Source organism: Staurois parvus, unplaced genomic scaffold (assembly GCF_062004578.1).
Source record: "Staurois parvus isolate SC_StPar_1 unplaced genomic scaffold, SC_StPar_1.0 ptg001381l, whole genome shotgun sequence".
Lineage (NCBI taxonomy): Eukaryota > Metazoa > Chordata > Amphibia > Anura > Ranidae > Staurois > Staurois parvus.
The window spans coordinates 716177-738527 of NW_028319177.1; the positions used below are offsets into that span (position 1 = coordinate 716177).

The following is a 22351-nucleotide window of genomic DNA, read 5'->3' on the forward strand; positions in this document are numbered from 1 at the left end:
GTTACTTAGGGCCAAAGAAACGCTAGTTAGGGCCACAGAATTGTTACTTAGGGACAGACACAGAATTGTTACTTAGGGACAGACACAGAATTGTTACTCAGGGACAGACACAGAATTGTTACTCAGGGCCAGACACAGAATTGTTACTCAGGGCCAGACACAGAATTGTTACTCAGGGCCAGACACAGAATTGTTACTCAGGGCCAGACACAGAATTGTTACTCAGGGCCAGACACAGAATTGTTACTCAGGGCCAGACACAGAATTGTTACTCAGGGCCAGACACAGAATTGTTACTCAGGGCCAGACACAGAATTGTTACTCAGGGCCAGACACAGAATTGTTACTCAGGGCCAGACACAGAATTGTTACTCAGGGCCAGACACAGAATTGTTACTCAGGGCCAGACACAGAATTGTTACTCAGGGCCAGACACAGAACTGTTACTGAGGGCCAGACACAGAACTGTTACTCAGGGCCACAGAATTGTTTAATTAAAGAGTATGTCAGACAACATGCAGAGGAGTGGCAGAGGAGGCAATGTTTTAGGAGCGAGCAGACGTGGCAGCAGAGGAAGGGGTCGAGGCAGCACTATTCGCAGCCAGAGGCCAGTGCTCCCGGTGTCATCCAGTACAGTGAGGAAGAGCTAACAGAGGGTGGTCAGGAACGGGGGGAGACATCCGCCTCTTCAGCAGCCAGGCGAAGAAGTAGTGGCGAGGAGAGTGGCTCGGTAGCCGGTGTAGAGACAGGTCTGTCTCCTGACCCACACGCAGCCGAGGGGGCTAGTAGTGAGGCGGAGACCCTAATTGATGATGAGGCTGATCGCACTTGGCAGCCTCGTCGTCATCAGGCGAAGAGGGTGGCAGCTTGGCAGCGAGCAAAACAGTCGGTGGGTTGTCTCCATCGCCACACTCTGCCATGTGCCACTTTCAGGTCTCATCACACACTGCTGGTGTGTTGAATTTTTTGACATAGGGTGCTGGCAGATTACGGGCCTCCCATAGCTGCTGCCAGGCCCCTAATCTGCCATGGGCCCCTATACCGCCTCCTCATGCTGCTGCCAGGTCCACAGTCTCTCATGCCATGTGCCACTTTCAGGTCTCCTCACACTGCTGGTGTGTTGAATTTTTTGACATAGGGTGCTGGCAGATTACGGGCCTCCTATTGCTGCTGCCAGGCCCCTAATCTGCCATGGGCCCCTATATACCGCCTCCTCATGCTGCTGCCAGGTCCAGGCGAACGTAGTCACACAGGGGAGGAACTTCTCAGTGTAATGAACAGAGAAATCGACAGATGGCTGTCTCCGCACAAACTGAAAATCGGAACCATGTTGACCGACAACGGAAAGAACATGGTGTCTGCTCTGCGTCAAGGAAGGTTGTGCCATGCGCCATGCATGGCTCACGTGTTCAATCTGGTTGTCAAGCGGTTCCTAAAATCCACCATCCCACTGCAAGACATCCTTAAAATGTCACGTAAACTTTGCATGCATTTCAGCCATTCCTACACCGCAAAGCACACCCTCCTTGAGCTGCAGCGGCAGAACGGAATTCCACAGCATCGCCTGATCTGCGACGTTGCAACAAGGTGGAATTCAACCCTACACATGTTAGACCGCCTTTACGAGTAGCGAAAGGCTATCACCGATTTCCTGATGTTACAAGCAGATAAAGGTACTCCCTGTGTAACTTCGATGTCAGCCATTGGCAGCACATGCGTGACACCTGCCGCTTGCTCAGGCCCTTTGAGGAGGCCACGCTATTCGTGAGTCGGCAGGACTATGGGATGAACGACGTCATTCCTCTGTTGCACGTCCTGGAACAAATGCTGTTAACAATGGCTGGTCAGGGTGCGGTAGACGTGGCGCACAGATCTCAACGCCACATGACCCCTGTGGGGGCAGGACAGGAAGAAGAGGAGGAGGTAGAGGAGGACATTTGTGCTCAGGAATTATTGAGTGAAATGGGTGGTTTTTCCACTCAGCGGACAGGAGTGGAGGAGCAGGAGCATCTGGTAGAGGAGGAGGAGGAGAGAGAGGACCCAGACGCACCGTGGCAGTATGCTGTGGAGATGGAGGCAGGGAGTCCCTCGCATTCCTTGGCACAAATGGCCCATAGCATGCTCGGTTGCTTGCGTAGCGACAGCCGAATAATAACCATCAGACAGAGGGATGACTTTTAGCTGTCCACCTTGTTGGACCCTCGCTACCGTTCAAAAATGGTGGCCTTTTTCACACCTGCTGAGAGGGAGGCCAAAATAACGTACTATAAAAACCACCTATGTAGTCAGTTGGTCTCTGCCTTTGTGCGCCAACGTCCATCCTCAGACACTGTGGGCCCTGTGCGCTCGCGTTCCGCTGCCATGGCAGCAGGGGAGGGGTGGGGTGGTAGGAGCAGTGGCAGCTCCACCAGCAGCGGCTGCCTCAGTCTGCAGTCGATGATGAGTAGCTTTCTTTACCAGCGCAGTGAGGAAACTACTAACCAGCCGCAGCAGCATCAGGTGGACCTGGAGCAGGACCTCAAACAGGCTTGGGCCTACTTGGACAGCACCCTGCCAACCGAGGTAGACAATCCCCTTGACTACTGGGCAACGAAACTTGACCTTTGGCCCCAACTAGCTGAATTTGCCCTTGAAAGGCTGTCATGCCCGGCCAGTAGCGTGGCATCGGAGCGCGTGTTTAGTGCGGCAGGAGGTATTGTAACTCCGCGGAGGACACGACTGTCCACCCAAAGTGTGGAGAGACTCACGTTTGTGAAAATGAATCAGGCGTGGATTAGTCTGGATTTCAAACCACCAGTTCCTGACACAACTGACTAAATCCGCCATGAATCATGCCCCAAACATGTGCCACTTTCAGGTCTCCTCACACTGCTGGTGTGTTGAATTTTTTGACATAGGGTGCTGGCAGATTACGGGCCTCCCATAGCTGCTGCCAGGCCCCTAATCTGCCATGGGCCCCTATATACCGCCTCCTCATGCTGCTGCCAAGTCCAGAGTGTGTCATGGGTCCCTGTACGGCCTCCCATTGCTGCTGTCTCCATCACCACACTCTGCCATGTGCCACTTTCAGGTCTCCTCACACTCCTGCTGGTTTCCATTTTGTCATAGGTTGCTGTATGGCCTCCCATTGCTGCTGCCTCCACCGCCACAGTGTGGCTCCAAACACTGGTTTTGGCCCCGTGACTGGCCAAATGAGTGAAGTGTGCGGTGATTCTAAGATCGACGGCACTCATCTGCATGTCATACAGAAATGCCCGTAGCGAAAGAAAGAAGAAATAGCGCAGGGCATACATGACTAGGCCCAGAGTGGGGGAAGGAAGAGCAGAAAGGGTTAAGGTAGCTCCAGGAGGATTTTGTTATTGTTAGTGGGGGGTAGCTGATTGGTAGAGGTTGGTGTAGGTGGGGTTTTGCTGCACCTTGGGATGGGAGGTTCTGTGAGGGGGAGTCAGTTAGCTGGACGGCAAGAGTGTGAGCTTGGTGTCTGTTTAGCACACCTTGCTTCAGGCCACCTTTAGCCCTGCCATGGACAGCCTTTTGGCTCAGCTGCAGGAGGCAGCAGAGGACAGGGGGATGGACTGGCTGCAGAGCCGTGTCTCGGATCTCTTGCAGGATCCGGGCTCATCTCCTGCAGCAGGGGGGCGGGAGGGCCCACGTGCTCGGAGGTCTAGGCCTCCGGAACGCTTTAGCCCGGGCTCCCCCCCCCCCCTCCCAGAGCTCAGCACCACCATGGGAGCCCCGCTCGGGCCCCTCCGGCTCCGCTTGCAGGGCGCTCCCTTGCCTCTGCTAGCGGGGAAGCCGGGAGGAATCCCCGCCATCGGCGGAGCTCAGTGGGCAGGGCCTCGTGCGGGGGAAGCCCCTCCCCCCCCCCCCCCCCCCCCCCCCCACACGGCATGGAGGCAGAAGCAGAATCTGCGGCTCCTCCACTGACACGGTGCCGGTCAGGGAGGGAGCCCTGCGTGGGAGGCGCACAGCTGTGGCTGCCGGGCTGTCTCCTGTTGCGGCCGGCGGGCCCCCTGAGAAGTCTGGGGCTCCGGCTCCAGTGAGGCAGCAGCGTGGGATCGGCACTGGACGGAGTGCAGCAGGGAGTTCTGCGGCTGCTGGGCTGTCTACTGCTGCGGCCGGCGGGCCCCCTGGACGATCTGGTGCTCTTGCTCCACAGCAGCATCAGCGGAAGACTGGAGCTGGGCGGAGGGCAGCTGGCAGTGCTGCAGGTCGGAGCCCAGGGACGGCGGTGAGCGTGTCTGGTGCCGGGAGGCGGAGTCGTGAGCGGCACAGACCAGCAGGACCCGTGGCTCCTGGGACCGGGAGGCCATCTGAACAGCGTGCGGAGGACGAGAGGTCGGAGGGCGAGCTGTCGGAACCCGATGCGGGGGCGACGGCTGGCCGCTCTACAACGGTGGATCGTGAGCACGCGGCTGAAGGGGCATCTCCTGGGCAGCCTGGTGAGTTACCTGTTCTGGGGTCTATCTTTTTTTCTTCTGCGTTACGGGACCTGCTGGGGGGTGGTAGGGCCGCTACGGTGGGCGCGGCCTCTGCGGCGTGCACTGTCGGCGTTCCCCCGTCGGGTATGGGTGGGGGTCTCGGTGATGTGATTTCCGGTTTGCGGGACCTGTTGCGGCGTCTTGAGTGGGGCGCCTGGGCCTGCTTCTGCGTGGCTCCCGCCGGATGGTGGGGAAGGTTTCGGAGTTCTTGTACAGGACAGCGGGGACGTGCGGCGTCCGGGGGTCTCTTCTCCTCCGGGGTCTGGGCTAGGGGTTGTTCCGGCCACGACAGGTGATCGGGGTTCTGCGGCCCCCTCCGCGGTGTTGGGTGCAGATTCGAGGGTGTCCGGGCCTGACGGCTTGGCGGACTCGGCCAGGGGCGAAGTGTACGTGTGTTTTGAGGGCCCTTTGGGTGCGCATTTACAGTCGGAGGTACGGGAGTAGCTTTGGAGTGGGGAGTACGTTGATATATTCTCACTCTTGCCTTTGGAGCGTTTTCCTTTTGAAGGGTCCCGGGTTGACGAGAGTAGGCAGGTGGAAGCGGAGCAGCGGCGTTTTCGTTTTATCCCGCGTACCTTTGCAAATTGGTTGCAGGCGTTCGCGATCATGGCTAGTGATTAGGGAGGAGGCTCCTGAACATTGCTCGGCACTGTTCTGTTACCTTGATGCCATTGGTGAGGCTCACGGGGTTTCTGGGGGTACTGCGTGGCTTCGGTACGTTGAGCAGTTTAGGCAGCGGAGGGCGGTTCGCCAGTCGTTGCGTTGGGATCATAAGGACGTTGGCCTCTGGATGCGACTCATGACACCGGCGAGGGCCCCTGGTTTGTTTTTTCAGAGCGGGGCCGGCGGTTCGTTCTTCCCGGGACAATCGGCCTCCAGGCGTCAGGGGTTCTTCTGGCAGTTCCAAGAGGGGACGTGTTGATTTGGTGGGTCTTGCCGTTTTAGGCACAAATGTTCCGGGTGCGGCGGCTCCCATCCCTTGTCGCGCTGTTTCCAGCGGGGTCGAGGCCTTTCCGGAGAGCATGCTGGTAAGAGGGACGACTCCGGTGCGAGTGGAAAGGATGGGGCTTTTTCTTAAAGAGGTATCCTGATCGCGCAGCTGCAGTGTTGCTGACGGCGGGTTTTTCGGAGGGTTTTCGCATCCCGTGTACTTTGACTTTGATTCCTCCCTTAGCTCGGAATTTGCGGTCGGCCTTGCGGCATGAGGAGGGGGTTTCGGCTAAGTTGCGTAAGGAAGTGGGGTTGGGACACATGGGGGGGTCCGTTTGCTTGCGCTCCGTTTTCGGATTTGGTTGTTTCTCCCTTGGGGGTTGTGCCCAAGAAGGAGCCGAATGCGTTTAGGTTAATTCACCACCTGTCCTTCCCTAAGGGGGGGTCGGTGAATGATGCTATTGATTCGGAGTCATGTTCGGTGTCTTACACGTCTTTTGATGTGGCTGTTTTCTGGGTCTGTCGGTATGGGCGCGGTGCGCTCATGGCGAAATCGGACGTTGAGTCGGCTTTTCGGCTGTTGCCAGTCCATCCGGACAGTTTTCGTTTTTTGGGTTGTCATTGGCAGGGCTATTTTTACGTTCGAGAGGTTCAGTTAATTCGTGGAGTGGGTGGTGCGGGATGTCTCAGGGGTGAATTCGGTCATCCAATATTTGGATGATTTTCTTTGCGTGGGTCCGCCAGATTCCGGAGTATGTGCAGTTTTGCTGGCCACTTTGCAACACTTTGCTGAACGTTTCGGGGTTCCTCTGGCGGTGGATAAGACTGTGGGCCCGGCTATGAAGATGACTTTCTTGGGCATTGTTTTGGATTCCGGCACGATGGAGTGCCGCTTGCCTGAGGTTAAGCTGGTGGCTCTACCAGGGGAACTACGTGGGGTGCTGGGGCAAGCGAAAAATTCAGCTGCGGGCCTTACAGTCGTTGTTGGGCAAAACTTCACTTCGCTTGTCGGATTCTGCCCATGGGTCGGGTGTTCTGCCGCCGGTTGGCGGCGGCAACGGCAGGGATTACCTCCCCTTTACATTTTATTCGGTTGACTCGGGATCATCGGGAGGACTTGCATTTGTGGCACACCTTTTTGGATTCGTTTAATGGGCGGGCTCTCTGGATGTCTGGCCCTGTTAGCAATTTTGACTTGGAATGGTTCAGGGACGCGGCGGCGTCGGCGGGCTATGGGGCTTTTTCCAGGGTTGATGGAGTACGGCCTCGTGGCCTGCTTCCTGGCGGGAGGCGGGTTTTCTTCGCAACTTGGTGTTGTTGGAACTTTTTCCGGTGTTGGCGGTTGAGGTTTGGGGAGAGGATTTTCGAAATCTAAACGTGCGTTGTCACTGTGACAATAATGGGGGATTGGTTCAGGTCATCAATCGGGTCTCAGCTTCTTCACGACCGGTGGTGGCCTTGCTTCGCCATTTAGTGTTGCGTTGTCTGCGTCTGAATGTTTTTCTCCATGCGGTGCGTCTCCCTGGGGTTGATAACACCGTGGCTGACGCTTTGTCTCGCTTTCAGTGGGACAAATTCCGAGAGGTGGCGCCGGCGGCGGAGCAACACGGGGTTCCTTGTCCCGACGGGCTGTGGGAGATTGCCTTGGAGTCCTTGCGGGCTGGATCCGGCGTTCGGTGAGTGAGGCGACTTGGTCTGCATACTCTAGGGTCTGGTGGGAGTGGCTGGATCTGCTACAGCGGGTTGAGATTGATCCCTGGGGGCCGGAGGTGTTTTTGGCGGTATTGTACTTTGTGGCGCGGAATTTTGAGCGGGGGGTGTCGGCTGCTGCGGTGGATCGCCGACTGGCGGGTTTGGCATTCTTCTTTAAGTTGCAAGGGTGTCAGGATTTCACTGAAGATTTTTTGGGTTCAGCAGGCTCTCCGGGGTTACCGGAGCGCTCATCGCTGTAAGGATTCTCGTCGTCCGGTGTCTTTTGAGTTGTTGGGGTCTTTGTTTGTGCATTGGTGGTCTGTGTGTTCTTCGGACTTTGAGGTGTGCTTATTTCGGGCGGCTTTTGCGGTAGCCTTTTTTGGGGCGTTGCGTATTGGGGAGCTCGTTAGCCCGTCCAAATCGGTTCTTGGGGGGTTATTGGTGGATGAAGTCAGGTGCTTCGGTGAATGGGTGGAGGTGCTGGTACGTCGGTCTAAGACGGACCAATTGGGACGTGGTGGTCGGGTGCGTTTTTTCGTTCTTCCGGCTTCGCTGGTGTGCCCAGTGCGGGCGGTTCGGGAATTTTTGTCCCGTCGTCCAGTGGGGCATGGGTGTTTTTTTTTTTTTTTTTTTTTTTTCAGGCACGCTGAGCGGGAGCTGGTGTGGGATGTCAAGCTGGACTTTCTTCAGTTGCGGCGGGCTTATCCGGGGATGGTGGTGGTGTGGTCCGACATTGTCGCCCGTGCCTCTTGGCGTTGGGCGCGGTCGGTAGAGAGGCTCAACAAGGCTCGGATTAAGGCTAACAGAGAGGTGGGGCGTTTCTTTAGTCACCATGGGGGGTTGGTGGTCTGGCGCTTGGAGTTGGAGGTGGATACTTGGCGGTATCTCAGGTGCGATGGGGTACATTTGAATGCGGTTGGGACGGATTTATGGTCCCTGGATCTGCAGGATGGCATGCAGCGGGCTGTTCGTTTGTGGCGTGGCACGCATGGGTAAGGGCTTACCCAGCGTGCTGTGGCGGTTGTTGGTCTTTGGAGGCGGTTCTTATTTGGAAGGTAAACAACAATGGTGTGGGACCCATCCGTGGTATGGGATGCCCGGGGACATTCCCAGTTAACCAAGGTTTAACTGGAAGGTGGTGGTGCTGCACTGCGGACGGTATGGTTGTCTCCGAGCTGGTTGGTTGCGGCTGGAGGCCTAGTGTATATGGTTGTCCGCAGGTGCATTTCGGATCGTTTTGGGGTGCCTTCGAAGACCAACAACAATTATGTGGGTTTCTGTTATAAGGAATGGTTGGTGTATTGTAACTTGAGTTGTTAATAAAAGGCCATGTTGGCCATTTACTCCAAAATTGGTGTTATGTCTTTTGTTAGTATAATTGGTTAAGGGGAAGGGGGTTGGTGCGGAACGGTAATGGTGGTAATGGGGAAGTGGACGAGCCTATCTCTGGTGCAATAGTCAAGAAATGCCCGTAGCGAAAGAAAGAAGAAATAGCGCAGGGCATACATGACTAGGCCCAGAGTGGGGGAAGGAAGAGCAGAAAGGGTTAAGGTAGCTCCAGGAGGATTTTGTTATTGTTAGTGGGGGGTAGCTGATTGGTAGAGGTTGGTGTAGGTGGGGTTTTGCTGCACCTTGGGATGGGAGGTTCTGTGAGGGGGAGTCAGTTAGCTGGACGGCAAGAGTGTGAGCTTTCCTCCCGCCCTCCCTGTTTGGGTGAGTTTTGGGTCCCTCCAGGTAGAGGGGGGGATTATGTTGGTTCATGGGCGGTTGTTGGTCTTTGGAGGTGGTTCTTATTTGGAAGGTAAACAACAATGGTGTGGGACCCATCCGTGGTATGGGATGCCCGGGGACATTCCCAGTTAACCAAGGTTTAACTGGAAGGTGGTGGTGCTGCACTGCGGACGGTATGGTTGTCTCTGAGCTGGTTGGTTGCGGCTGGAGGCCTAGTGTATATGGTTGTCCGCAGGTGCATTTCGGATCGTTTTGGGGTGCCTTCGAGGACCAACAACAATTCTGTGGGTTTCTGTTATAAGGAATGGTTGGTGGCGGTTGTTGGTCTTTGGAGGCGGTTCTTATTTGGAAGGTAAACAACAATGGTGTGGGACCCATCCGTGGTATGGGATGCCCGGGGACATTCCCAGTTAACCAAGGTTTAACTGGAAGGTGGTGGTGCTGCACTGCGGACGGTATGGTTGTCTCCGAGCTGGTTGGTTGCGGCTGGAGGCCTAGTGTATATGGTTGTCCGCAGGTGCATTTCGGATCGTTTTGGGGTGCCTTCGAAGACCAACAACAATTATGTGGGTTTCTGTTATAAGGAATGGTTGGTGTATTGTAACTTGAGTTGTTAATAAAAGGCCATGTTGGCCATTTACTCCAAAATTGGTGTTATGTCTTTTGTTAGTATAATTGGTTAAGGGGAAGGGGGTTGGTGCGGAACGGTAATGGTGGTAATGGGGAAGTGGACGAGCCTATCTCTGGTGCAATAGTCATGACTGACAGTATTATTTCTCTTCCCCAGCAGACTCCAAGGGCATTTAAATTAAAGGTACAGTGTTCTGCACTAATATAAAGGCTCTCTGAAGCCTAGAAACACCCTTTTTTAAGTTAAATTCACAGCGAATATATTCGACTCGAATCGAATATTGTCCACGAATTCGCCGAATCAGTCAAATCGAATTTTTGAATACTTCACTCATCTCTAATTAAAATGTTTGGACCCACATTGGTGATGCTTGCTGTGCTGGTGACATCCTCCCAGACTTGAATGACTTCACTATTTCTCGTCAACTTTCAGGAGAAATTGCTCCACAGTGGCTGCAACTTCAAATGTCAGTGAGGGATTTTGGGATTCTCTCAGCGCATAGTTACTACACTTTTTTTTTTTTTTTTTTTTTTTTTTTTTTTTTTTTGTGTATGTAGACAACCGTCTATACCAAGAGTACATAAAGTGAACTTGTAGCCTAGATATGGACAGAGGATTACCAGGGCCCCATGTTTTTATGCAAACTGTCAGTTTTAGTCTCCAAAAACATTGTGATATTTTGTGACTTGGGTGGCAGAAGTACCTCTGATTCACATGGGTACCACAGGTTAATGACTCGAGTACTAGATCTGACAAGAACTGAGCAGAATTTGTGCTTTTTCTGTCTTTCTAGGTTTGTCATAAACTTGGGAACAGATGAGAAGAATCTTGTGCTACACTTTTGTCCTCGCTTTAACAATGTTGGAGACCAGCTCACGGTGATCTTGAACTCAAAGGTGGACGATGTCTGGGGAGAAGAGCAGAGGGAAAGCTTCTTCCCCTTCGCGCAAGGATCAGACACCACAGTATGTCTACAATGGGAAGGGCAGGAAAAATGGTGGACGGGGCAAAGTGGCATCACTGTTCATATTGGACACATCAGTCTCTAAAAGATGCAGTAATTGCTATAATAGGTCACTCCTTCAGCTCATTCAGTGAAGGGTAAGACCCTTCCACATGGGAAGATGCAATGGATTCCATCATGCTGCCATTGATGTACCACCTAGAAAATGGTTACTGTTAACATTAATGGTTGTCAGATATTGGCTTGGAAAATGTTTTCATGTAACATTTTGCAAGCCAATATCTTTTTATTTTGTGTATGTTATTTGTTATCCCCATTCCCTTGTTTTCCTAAAATAATCATCCAATATGCATAAGTAAATCCCTGACAACGACTCTGTAAAGGCTCAATCTGGGGAGTAGTGGGAGGGAGGGGGGGGGGCTGGCCTGTAACTTAAGATCGTGTGTTTTACACTAAGCCAGTCATAGTAGATGAGACCCTTGTCCAAGGGCTCACTTGAGACATGGCTAGGACAAATGTGTATTGGGGCCCCTGGAAGGGGGAGATTAAAATTTGACAGGGAATCCTATGGAACAGAGCCTCAGAGCACGTTCATGGTTCTAATACATGGCATGTAGTGTAGATGTTGTATAGCTTGTGTGGCATACAGCAGCCTCTCCACCATTGGCCCCAGTGAAACCATTGAAGTGTTTTGATCTCTGGGAAAGCCTTGCTTAAACCAATTTCAGTCTATAACCAATTTCCAGTGGTGGTCAAAATGCCACTCTTGCAGGCAGTGAAAAGGATGTGTCCTGAAGCTGGCTTCACAAAGTTGTGTTGGGGGCAGGGGCAGACTGACCATTTGGGAACTTGGGCACTGCCTGGGGTCAGTTGTGGGCCCCATGAGATGCCCCTGGTACCTTTCATAGGCTTTTAGTGTGGGCAAGGATACAGGGGCTCATGATCTCCCCCCCCCCCCCCCCCCTATTGCCCCAGGGTCCCATGAGTTGTCAGTCTACCCCTGGTTGGGGTCCAAAAATAGGCAGCTACCATCAAATGGGAGCCTAATTGGCCAACTCTAGGTCCCCCTAGAAACCTCTGAAGGAACCCTGGGTGAGAATAGCTGGCAGACCCAGACTCCAAACTGGCCAAAAGCTATTGATCTGAGGGCTCCAGTCATTGATCTAGATGACAGACTGTCCTCAGACCCTGTTACAGAAAATTGCTAATGGAAAGGAATAATGGAAGGATGTGCTTCTGCACTGCAATGTTTTAGTAACACAAGAAGAATACAGAAGATGAGCTCCATGCACATATCTCCTTATGGAAAGATTTTAGTTTAAATAATTTTGGTGATAGTCTTTTGTATTTACGACCAACATCCTGACCTTTTTATAGTCCAGCAAAGCTGACACTGCCATCTTTTCTTACAGGTTTCCTTCTTGTTTGAGCAAGACAAGATCACCATACAATTGCCTACAGGAAATCCTTTCACATTTCCAGTCCGCTTTCCCATAGAGGAGATCTCTTGCTTGCAGGTGGAACACCTCCAGCTAAAGTCCATCACACTGAAGTGAAGAATCTGCAATAGAGGAGCCACCTCTCCCACGTGTCCATATCCAGGTTCTTGTGAAATGGCCATAATGGATGGAGAGAAATGTTATCCTGTCTTGTACCCTTCTCCTTCCAATCTGCCTCCTTGCTGCTCATGTAGCCATACATTGTGCTTTGCTCAGATCACTTGCTAGAAATGAATTTCATCCACATTTCAAATAAAATCCAATGAGCTCTATTGTGTCTGATCAATCTTATTATTGAGCACTAAACTGACTGTATTCATTGCTGTAGTCTATAGCGCCCTCCTGCTGGAGGTTTGTTGAAGCTACAAGCGGCTCAAGTGTGAATGCAGCCTAGAAGTAATGCAAGTTCCAAAAAGCTCAAACTTGAGGTGAAGAAAAATCTTTCTTTGGTGTCTGTTTTACACACAGAGGCACCATAGAGAACCATTTTTATTTTGTGTTTTCAGAGCTTTAAGCTACAAAATGCTTAAGTGTGAATGCATCCTTAGAAGGTGACTAATGCTTCATTCTTCTGCCTGTGTAGTATAAAAAAAAAAAACCAAAACATTTTGATCATTTAATCAAAGACATTACTTTATTTCCAATAAACAAAAAAACCCCAAAACTTTCAGGCTCCAGAATGAATGGTGTGGAAAACAGGTTACTATGTATTCCTATGGAACTCTTCACCCTCGTGTTGTGGGTCTGATTGTTTGAGGTTCTGGCTTGCTGCATTCAGTTCTATATAAAATGAAAGCAGTAAAGTCACATGTGCATTTTTGCTGCAGATATTTGTGAAGGCAGCCTAACAATCACATGCTGAAGTCAGTGGCCCAGTACAGGTAGTAGTTGTGGCAGTGAATGTAGTACTTCTCCAGCGGGGGAAGGAGATGCTGGAGCAGCTTTAGTCTCAGTGTACGGGTAGTAGACTAGGGGTAGTAACTACATAGCATGGGGAGTAAAGTGGCGGCAGCATAGAGTAATGGTAAGGGCATTTAATATTTGTAGCTGGGGGTATGGAGGCCTTCAGATAAGTTGGGGGTGGAGGAGGGGTAGGAGCAGTTCTAGCAGTAGTGTGGTGGTAGTAATAGCATTGGTAGTGATCAGAGTAGTACTAGTTATTACAAGATGGTAATGGGGTAATATTAGGAGTAGTAGTTGTAGCATTGGGTGTGGTAGTAGTCACAGCAGTATAGTAAAGGTAGTGGTAGGAGTAGCAGTTGCAAACCAGCCAGTGTGTATATACTGCAGAAGGTTGGCACCTGCAGACAAAGCATGAACCTTACTTTGGCAGCTTGGGCTAAGGGAGGGGTGCCATGCTGTCCCCAGACACTGGAATCTGGAGCCCAGTTATTGCTCTGTGATTTCGTTCATAACAGCTGTGATTGGCCCACAGCTATCACAGGGTACCTAGGCCAATCATGGTACCATGTAATTTTGTATCCAATCACTAGTGATCAGTTGTCATAAATGGTTAACCACTTCATGACCTTTAAACTTTGCTATTACAGTGATCTTTGGTATAAAGGTGAGAAATCCCTGATCACCGCCTTGTAGTACAGTGTTATCATGGTGATGAAATTATCTTTCTAAAAATGAATTTTAAAATCTTGTCACCATCCCTGATCAGCACCACATCTATTATAAGGATGCTTTACTTCACTGGTGATAGGATGGGAAAAAAATTCAATTTTCGAGTATACAACTACACTAAATCCAAAAATAGGGGACTTCTGAGGCGCTGGGCTAAAGAACAAATCATGACTATAAAATTACATTTATTATAGTCCATTATAATGGTGGTCCATCTATTTCACCAATTGGTAAGCAGATATAATAAAACAACCAACAAATCACACGATAAGATTGGACGATTCCATATCCCGCTAGTAATGCCAACACGTTTCCCAGTCTACATCTGCTTCTTCAAAGGCTTTGTGGGGATCGTCTACAAAGACATGGACATAACGTCACAGTAACAAATATATACAGGAAGATATGACACCCATTAATACACATTTCAGGAATATTTTGTTGACTCTTACCACGATGTTCACTTAAATAACAGGATTGCTTTCGGTTCAAAGAGATAATATACACCGATATCTGCTGCCAGGAACAGATGTCCCATCACAGGCCCATAAATCCACCTCCACCCCATAGGGGGAAGGAGGAAAACTAGAGAAGCGGATGAAGACCACCGCTAATCATCAACTGTAAGCTGCAATATGAAGAGAAGGAGGCGATGTCATCTTTATAGTAAAATACCTCAAAACCAGAGCCCATTATATTACCTAGTATTCATATATTACATAGTATGACCTAGATTCCAATATTTCTAACGGGGCAAAAGTGTTGTACTTCAGAGAATTCTTCCAAACAAACCGAGAATAAACTCTTCACCAGAGACACCCTCCTAGAGACGTGTATATTGAGTATGGGGTATATGGCATTATTCCTCCCCTAAATAACACACAAAAAAAGAGGATGTCCCTCACATTCACTTACCCCCCTAAGAACTGCCGCCAAGCTCCAAATCAACAAATGGTCAATATAGATATTGGTAAAACCGCTCAACTAGAAGCGGATAAACCCAGCACCTCGTGGCCCATAACACGGTCAATGGTCCCACAAATAGCAGTCCGGTATTCACATCTAGTCCCGCCACCACCTCTCCCCTATATGACCCCAGCGGGCTGGACGTCCCACTCAACGTCATGATGTTGGGTCGGCGCATTACGTCACACCAGCTGTGGGTGCCATGCTAATCCGCATGCACCTTTCAACATTAGCAGAGTGCAAGGATGGAGGGGAGGAGGAGAAGCCCCTCACCCCACACAAGTAGCCTGTCCCCCGAATGTCCGGCCAATGGCTAGGCCAATAGAAGGACCTCATCCCCTGTGACAGCAGACAAGGATCAATGCAGAACATAAAATGATTACAGAATTACACAGCAAACCAGGAGAAAAGAAGCCATTGATAGTTACAGGAATGGTTTATACGTAAGTGCAGTATTAGAAGTATCCCACCACATGAGACCCCCCGAGCTTCTTACTAAATGCCTCAGAATGTCAGATTTCAAAAAAGGGGCCATTTGAGGATTATTTGTACTGTCCTGAGATATTAGAGCCTCAAGAAATGAGATCGGCAATCAGCAGCGAATAATTTGTCACACACCTAATGTTAAGTCACACACCGACTGCTCAGAACTAGCATACTACCCATAGCCAGGTGCACAGGCATTCCACACTACCCATAGCCAGGTGCACAGGCATTCCACACTACCCTTAGCCAGGTACACAGGCATTCCACACTACCCATAGCCAGGTACACAGGCATTCCACACTACCCATAGCCAGGTACAAAGGCATTCCACACTACCCATAGCCAGGTGCACAGGCATTCCACGCTACCCATAGCCAGGTGCACAGGCATTCTACACTACCCATAGCCAGGTACACAGGCATTCCACGCTACCCATAGCCAGGTGCACAGGCATTCCACGCTACCCATAGCCAGGTGCAAAGGCATTCCACGCTACCCATAGCCAGGTGCACAGATGTCCCAAGTTACCCATGTAGTGGAATGCATCTTCCTGCAGGACAGCTATGAGGAAAGTTCTGGTACTGAAGAGGTTAAGAAATCCAGTTTTAGCAGAGAACGTCCACTATGGGGCGCCTGGCTGGGCCGTGTCCCCCCATACTAGGATCAGTAATGACAATTCCTGGGATGTCATGCGTCTCATGTGATGTATTGGAGGTCCTGGGTCCTCTACATGGATCTTTAGTTGGACCTCATTTAGAATACTGTGTCCAGTTCTGGAGATCTCACTTCCATGAAGATATTGATGAGATAGAACGAGTCCAGAGACGGGGAACACAAATGGTGAAAGGTCTGAGGGATCAAACATATCAGGAGAGACTGCAGGAACTTCATATGTACAGTCTGGAGGAAAGAAGGGAAAGGATGGACATGACCAAAACCTTTCAATACATCAAGAGGGAGAATAAGGTTCTGGAGGGCAGGATGTTCAGTATGAAGCCAAGATGAAGAACACGGGACATGACCTCCAACTGACTGGAGGAAAGTTCCCAACTCATCTTAGAAAGTCATATTTTCCTGAAAGGGTAGTTGATGGTTGGAATAGACCTCCAGCAGAGGTAGTGAGTCAGTCAGCAGTAAGTGGCTTCAGACATGCTTGGGGCAAACATGGATCTAGACTCAGACAACACACCAATATAATAAATAAGTAAATAAATAAATAACGAAGTAATTAAAAAAGGAAACAGACTCGATGGACCACTTGGACTTTTTTCACCTGTCACTTATCTTTGTTATTATATTTTGTATGTCTCATATTATGTCATACACCTCATGTGATGTCAGAGGTCTCATATGATGTCATGCATCTCATGTTATGTCAGAGGTCTCATATGATGTCATGCATCTCATGTGATGTCAGGGGTCTCATATGACCTCATGCATCTCATGTGATGTCAGGGGTCTCATATGATGTCATGTATCTCCTGTGATGTCAGGGGTCTCATATGACGTCATGCATCTCCTGTGATGTCAGGGGTCTCATATGACGTCATGCATCTCATGTGATGTCAGAGGTCTCATATGATGTCATGCATCTCATGTGATGTTGGGGGTCTCATATGACGTCATGCATCTCATGTGATGTCGGGGGTCTCATATGATGTCATGCATCTCATGTGATGTCAGGGGTCTCATATGATGTCATGCATCTCATGTGATGTCAGAGGTCTCATATGATGTCATATGATGTAATGTGTATCAAGTAATGTAAATTGTTACTTTGCGGTTGAATTCCTAAACCTGGAGAGTCCAGAATCTGGTGCAGCTCTGCATAGAAACCAGTCAGCTTCCAGGTTTTCCTGTCAAAGCTTCATTGATCCAGCTGAAGGGAGAAGCTGATTGGCTCCCATGCACAGCTGCAGCAGATTTTGCACTCTCCAGTGTTAGGAAATCTCCCCCTTTGTGGTGTAGAAATGACTTTGAGGATAGTCCTCTTTTGCCCCCTTGCTGTTTGTGGTGAGTGGTGACATCCCAGCAGAGTGACGATGGACGACCCATGCTCAGTCACAGCGGATCCACATTTCATTCATTCTCTGTAATGAGCGGTTCTGGAACAATTGTCAGTCCAGGGAGCAGTGGGCGGAGTGATCCCTCCCTCCTGACTGGCTCCACCCTCAGCAGACCTCCTATATAAGAAGAAGTAGAAGAGCAGCTGATCACAAGTGTCTCTGATAAGGAAGCAGGATGGCAGATACTGTGAGTATGAGCACTGGTGGAAGCTGCAAGAGCTGAGCAAATGGCTTCTGTGGGGGGATGGTGGGTGTAGTGCAGGGGTGGGCAAACTTTTTGACTTGAGGGCCGCAATGGGTTCATATATTGGACCCGGGGGCCGGACCAAGAGTAGATGATGTGTATGTGTCCCCCATAGTAAGTATAGTAATATTCCCCCATAGTAAGCATAGCAATTCATCCCCCCACATAGCAATTCATCCCCCATATTAAGTCCCCAAGTTCCTCCTGTGTCAATTCACTTACCTTTGCTCCGCGCGTTCCTCTTGTTCCCGCGCCGTTCGGTGTAGCATGAAAATCTGTCTCCTATGAGGATCTGTCCCCCTCGACGTAACTGCGCATGTGCCAGTTTCAGGCATTAGCAGCCGATCGGCGATCTCCGGCACATGCGCAGATACGTCGAGGGGGGACAGATCCTCATAGGAAACAGGGCGGACTGTGAGAGGAGCCTAGCGGGAGCCTAGCTCCGCGGGCCGGATTAAAAGGTCCGCCGGGCCGTATGCGGGCCGTAGTTTGCCCATTGCTGGTGTAGTGGGTAATGGTGAGTATTGGTTTGCTTGGTGTGGACACAAGTTGGTGTTGGGCTGGTTTGATGTTGGTGGTGGAGGTATATGTATGAGCACTTGTGGAAGCTGCAAGAGCTGAGCAAATGGCTTCTGTAGGCAGTGGTGGGTGTAGTGGTTGGTATAAGTTTCCTTGGGGTGGACATGGGTTGGTGTTGGGTTGTTGGGTATAGGAAGTTGTGGGTCTACTTCTGGTTATTGTTTGTGTACTATTGAGAAATATGGATCATGCTGATAGGGTGACTTGATGTGAGCAGTTGGTGGGTGTGGGTCAGTATTTTGGTTCTTGTCCATCTATTTCTTTAGGGTGGGATGTATGTGTATTGGTGTCCTGGCACAGAGCTATGTCTGCCTTCCTGGGTATTCTTAGTATTGGGCTTATACTGGAATGGCTCAGACCCTCTTCTCCTCCACACTTGCCCATAGTGGCTCATTATTTCCATGCCTTCCCCTGGTGTGATTATATTAACCATTTGCTGTGCGGTGTTATAAACGGTCCGGTTCTGAGATGTGACATGTCCATCCGCTCTGGGTTAATCCATTTGTGCCATATTAACTCTTTCCATGCAGGATGGAAGCTGGGGGTGGGATGGGGGTAGGGTGGATATGCCAGACAGTTCAGATATTTGATGCGCACACACAGGGGCGGACTGACAACTCATAGGGCCCTGGGCAATAGGGGATCATGGGGCCCCTGTGTCCTTGCCCAAACTAAAAATAAAAACTGTGAAAAAGGTACCAGGGGCATCTCATGGGGCCCCCTACTGACTCCAGGCCCTTGGGCAGTGCCTGATTTTCCAAATGGTCAGTCCGCCCATGTGCACACATGATGACTAACTTGCTGACCGAAACTCAACTCATACTGTACCCACCAAGTACATAATTACTAAACATGAATGCTGGGCAGGCCTTGGCACCATCCGGCTGTCTGTAGATGGGACTATACCTTAGAAAGGTCTGGGCAGCCGGCATACATGACATGAATGTTAGAGAAAATGTATATATTGTCATGTCATTGATGTGTTATTAGACATTTGTGATCTGCTGGGGATGTCTGAGCTCCTCCACTCTCCCACAAAGTGCTGCCACCCACAGAAATCCCAAACTTGTTCTGAGTGCAACCATCAGATGTCTCTTCTGTCTATAAATGGTGTAATAATCCCCCCCCCCCCATTATACTGGGTGTAGTAATTCTCTTTTCTCCCATACAGACTTTTACCTTTTACAACATCGGCCTCAAACTTGGTCACTCGGTGGAGGTGAAGGGCTTCATTCCGGAGGGCTGTGAAGTGTAAGTCACGGTTCCATCCTCAGCTACTTATTATACAATAGATGTCTGCTCTCTGTATAATCTGCCAGAAGTTTACCTTGCAGAAGCAGGAAAGTGTTCCATGTACAGTACATCCTACTGACCCCTACACGCTGGGAATTCGGCATGCGTGGTCCCTCAAATGCCTGACATCAGATTGTGTTGCTCACAGCAAATTTAGCTCAAATGTTTGTTTCATTGACACAAGTTCACCATATGAAATGCCAGCTGACATTGATCTCTCTCCTCCTGGACCTCACCAAACTGTTTAGCTGCAGGCACTGTGGAGGAATTTATCCTCCATCTACATTAAAGAGCTTCATCACTACTGCTTACCTAGTTAGAGGTCCAATGGTAAGAGGGAGTGAAAGGGCACAAAGTAGTAGTGACTTCTCAGCTCCCCCTCCTAGCAGTGACACCTTAGCCCCGTTCACCCTTCTCCCTCCCACAACAGTGACCCATCAGCTCAGATCACCCTTCTCCCTGTCTATTTGGATTGAACACGGTCATTCAAGTCTGATCTCAACCTCTCTGCACTCCCATCCCAACGCACACTTTCCTGCTTTAAAAATGGCTGTGTATAAGTGGGTGCTGCAGTGACCGTCGGCTGGAACTGAACACATGCCTGATGAGGGGGTCCTGCAAGTCTTCAAAATGTTGCCTTGCTGTAACTATGTAATCATTCATTAAAATGTTTGGACCCACATTGGTGATGCTTGCTGTGCTGGTGACATCCTCCCAGACTTGAATGACTTCACTATTTCTCGTCAACTTTAAGGAGAAATTGCTCCACAGTGGCTGCAACTACAAATGTCAGTGAGGGATTTGGGGATTTTCTCAGCGCATAGTTACTACTTTTTTTATTTTTTGTCTGTAGACAACTGTCTGTCCATATCTAGGCTACAAGTTCACTTTATGTACTCTTGGTATAGAGGATTACCAGGGCCCCATGTTTTTATGCAAACTGTCAGTTTTAGTCTCCAAAAACATTGTGATATTTTGTGACTTGGGTGGCAGAAGTACCTCTGATTCACATGGGTACCACAGGTGAATGACTCGAGTACTAGATCTGACAAGAACTGAGCAGAATTTGTGCTTTTTCTGTCTTTCTAGGTTTGTCATAAACTTGGGAACAGATGAGAAGAATCTTGTGCTACACTTTTGTCCTCGCTTTAACAATGTTGGAGACCAGCTCACGGTGATCTTGAACTCAAAGGTGGACGATGTCTGGGGAGAAGAGCAGAGGGAAAGCTTCTTCCCCTTCGCGCAAGGATCGGACACCACAGTATGTCTACAATGGGAAGGGCAGGAAAAATGGTGGATGGGGCAAAGTGGCATCACTGTTCATATTGGAGACATCAGTCTCTAAAAGATGCAGTAATTGCTATAATAGGTCACTCCTTCAGCTCATTCAATGGAGGATGAGACCCTTCCACATGGGAAGATGCAATGGATTCCATCATGCTGCCATTGATGTACCACCTAGAAAATGGTTACTGTTGGTAACATTAATGGTTGTCAGATATTGGCTTGCAAAATGTTTTCATGAAACATTTTGCAAGCCAATATCTTTCTATTTTGTGTATGTTGTTGATGTTATGCATATTAGATGATTATTTTAGGAAAACAAGGGAATGGGGATAAGTAAATCCCTGACAACGACTCTGTAAAGGCTCAATCTGGGGAGTAGTGGGAGGCGGGGGGCTGGCCTGTAACTTAAGATCGTGTGTTTTACCCTAAGCCAGTCATAGTAGATGAGACCCTTGTCCAAGGGCTCACTTGAGCCATGGCTAGGACAAATGTGTATTGGGGCCCCTGGAAGGGGAGATTAAAATTTGACAGGGAATCCTATGGAACAGAGCCTCAGAGCACGTTCATGGTTCTAATACATGGCATGTAGTGTAGATGTTATATAGCTTGTGTGGCATACAGCAGCCTCTCCACTATTGGCCCCAGTGGAACCATTGAAGTGTTTTGATCTCTGGGAAAGCCTTGCTTAAACCAATTTCAGTGTGTACCCAATTTCCAGTGGTGGTCAAAATGCCACTCTTGCAGGCAGTGAAAAGGATGTGTCCTGAAGCTGGCTTCACAAAGTTGTGTTGGGGGCAGGGGCAGACTGACCATTTGGGAACTTGGGCACTGCCTGGGGTCAGTTGTGGGCCCCATGAGATGCCCCTGGTACCTTTTCATAGGCTTTTAGTGTGGGCAAGGATACAGGGGCTCCATGATCCCCCTATTGCCCCAGGCTCCCATGAGTTGCCGGTCTGCCCCTGGTTGGGGTCCAAAAATAGGCAGGTACCATCAAATGGGAGCCTAATTGGCCAACTCTAGGTCCCCCTAGAAACCTCTGAAGGAACCCTGGGTGAGAATAGCTGACAGACCCAGACTCCAAACTGGCCAAAAGCTATTGATCTGAGGGCTCCAGTCATTGGTCTAGATGACAGACCGTCCTCAGACTGTTACTAAAACATTGCAGCGCAGAAGCTCATCCTTCCATTATTCCTTTCCATTAGCAATTTTCTGTAACACAAGAATACAGAAGATGAGCTTCATGCACATATCTCCTTATGGAAAGATTTTAGTTTGAATATTTTGATAGTGTTAGCTTGCTGGACTATAAAGGTCAGTCTTTTGTATCTACAGCTGACACTGCCATCTTTTCTTACAGGTTTCCTTCTTGTTTGAGCAAGACAAGATCACCATACAATTGCCTACAGGAAATCCTTTCACATTTCCAGTCCGCTTTCCCATAGATGAGATCTCTTGCTTGCAGGTGGAATACCTCCGGCTCAAGTCCGTCACACTGAAATGAAGAATCTGCAATAGAGGAGCCACCTCTCCCACGTGTCCATATCCCAGCTCTTGTGAAATGGCCATAATGGATGGAGAGAAATGTTATCCTGTCTTGTACCCTTCTCCTTCCAATCTGCCTCCTTGCTGCTCATGTAGCCATACATTGTGCTTTGCTCAGATCACTTGCTAGAAATGAATTTCATCCACATTTCAAATAAAATCCAATGAGCTCTATTGTGTCTGATCAATCTTATTATTGAGCACTAAACTGACTCTGTATTCATTGCTGTAGTCTATAGCGCCCTCCTGCTGGAGGTTGGTTGCATTACTTCTAGGCTGCATTCACACTTGAGCTGCTTGTAGCTTCAAGTTCCAAAAAGCTCAAACT

The 22351-nt window shown here is 49.7% G+C and overlaps 1 protein-coding gene across 5 annotated transcripts in view; it reads left to right on the top strand.

Annotated features, from left to right (window-relative positions):
- LOC149436291 (galectin-1-like) overlaps positions 1-22351 on the top strand; it is a 391735-nt gene that overhangs the window by 276739 nt on the left and 92645 nt on the right. For 2 of the 5 annotated variants that reach the window (XM_089661740.1, XM_089661739.1), the window contains exons 3-4: positions 10259-10430; positions 11842-12200. The exons of 1 other annotated variant lie outside the window; for it this stretch is intronic. In XM_089661740.1, the coding sequence (XP_089517866.1) occupies positions 10259-10430; positions 11842-11985 (316 nt within the window). In that variant the 3' untranslated portion in view covers positions 11986-12200. Of the gene's footprint in view, positions 1-10258; positions 10431-11841; positions 12201-17236; positions 17266-19072; positions 19153-20283; positions 20456-21838; positions 22198-22351 lie in introns of those variants that run through there. 2 more of the 5 variants (XM_089661741.1, XM_089661736.1) reach the window with 2 other exon arrangements.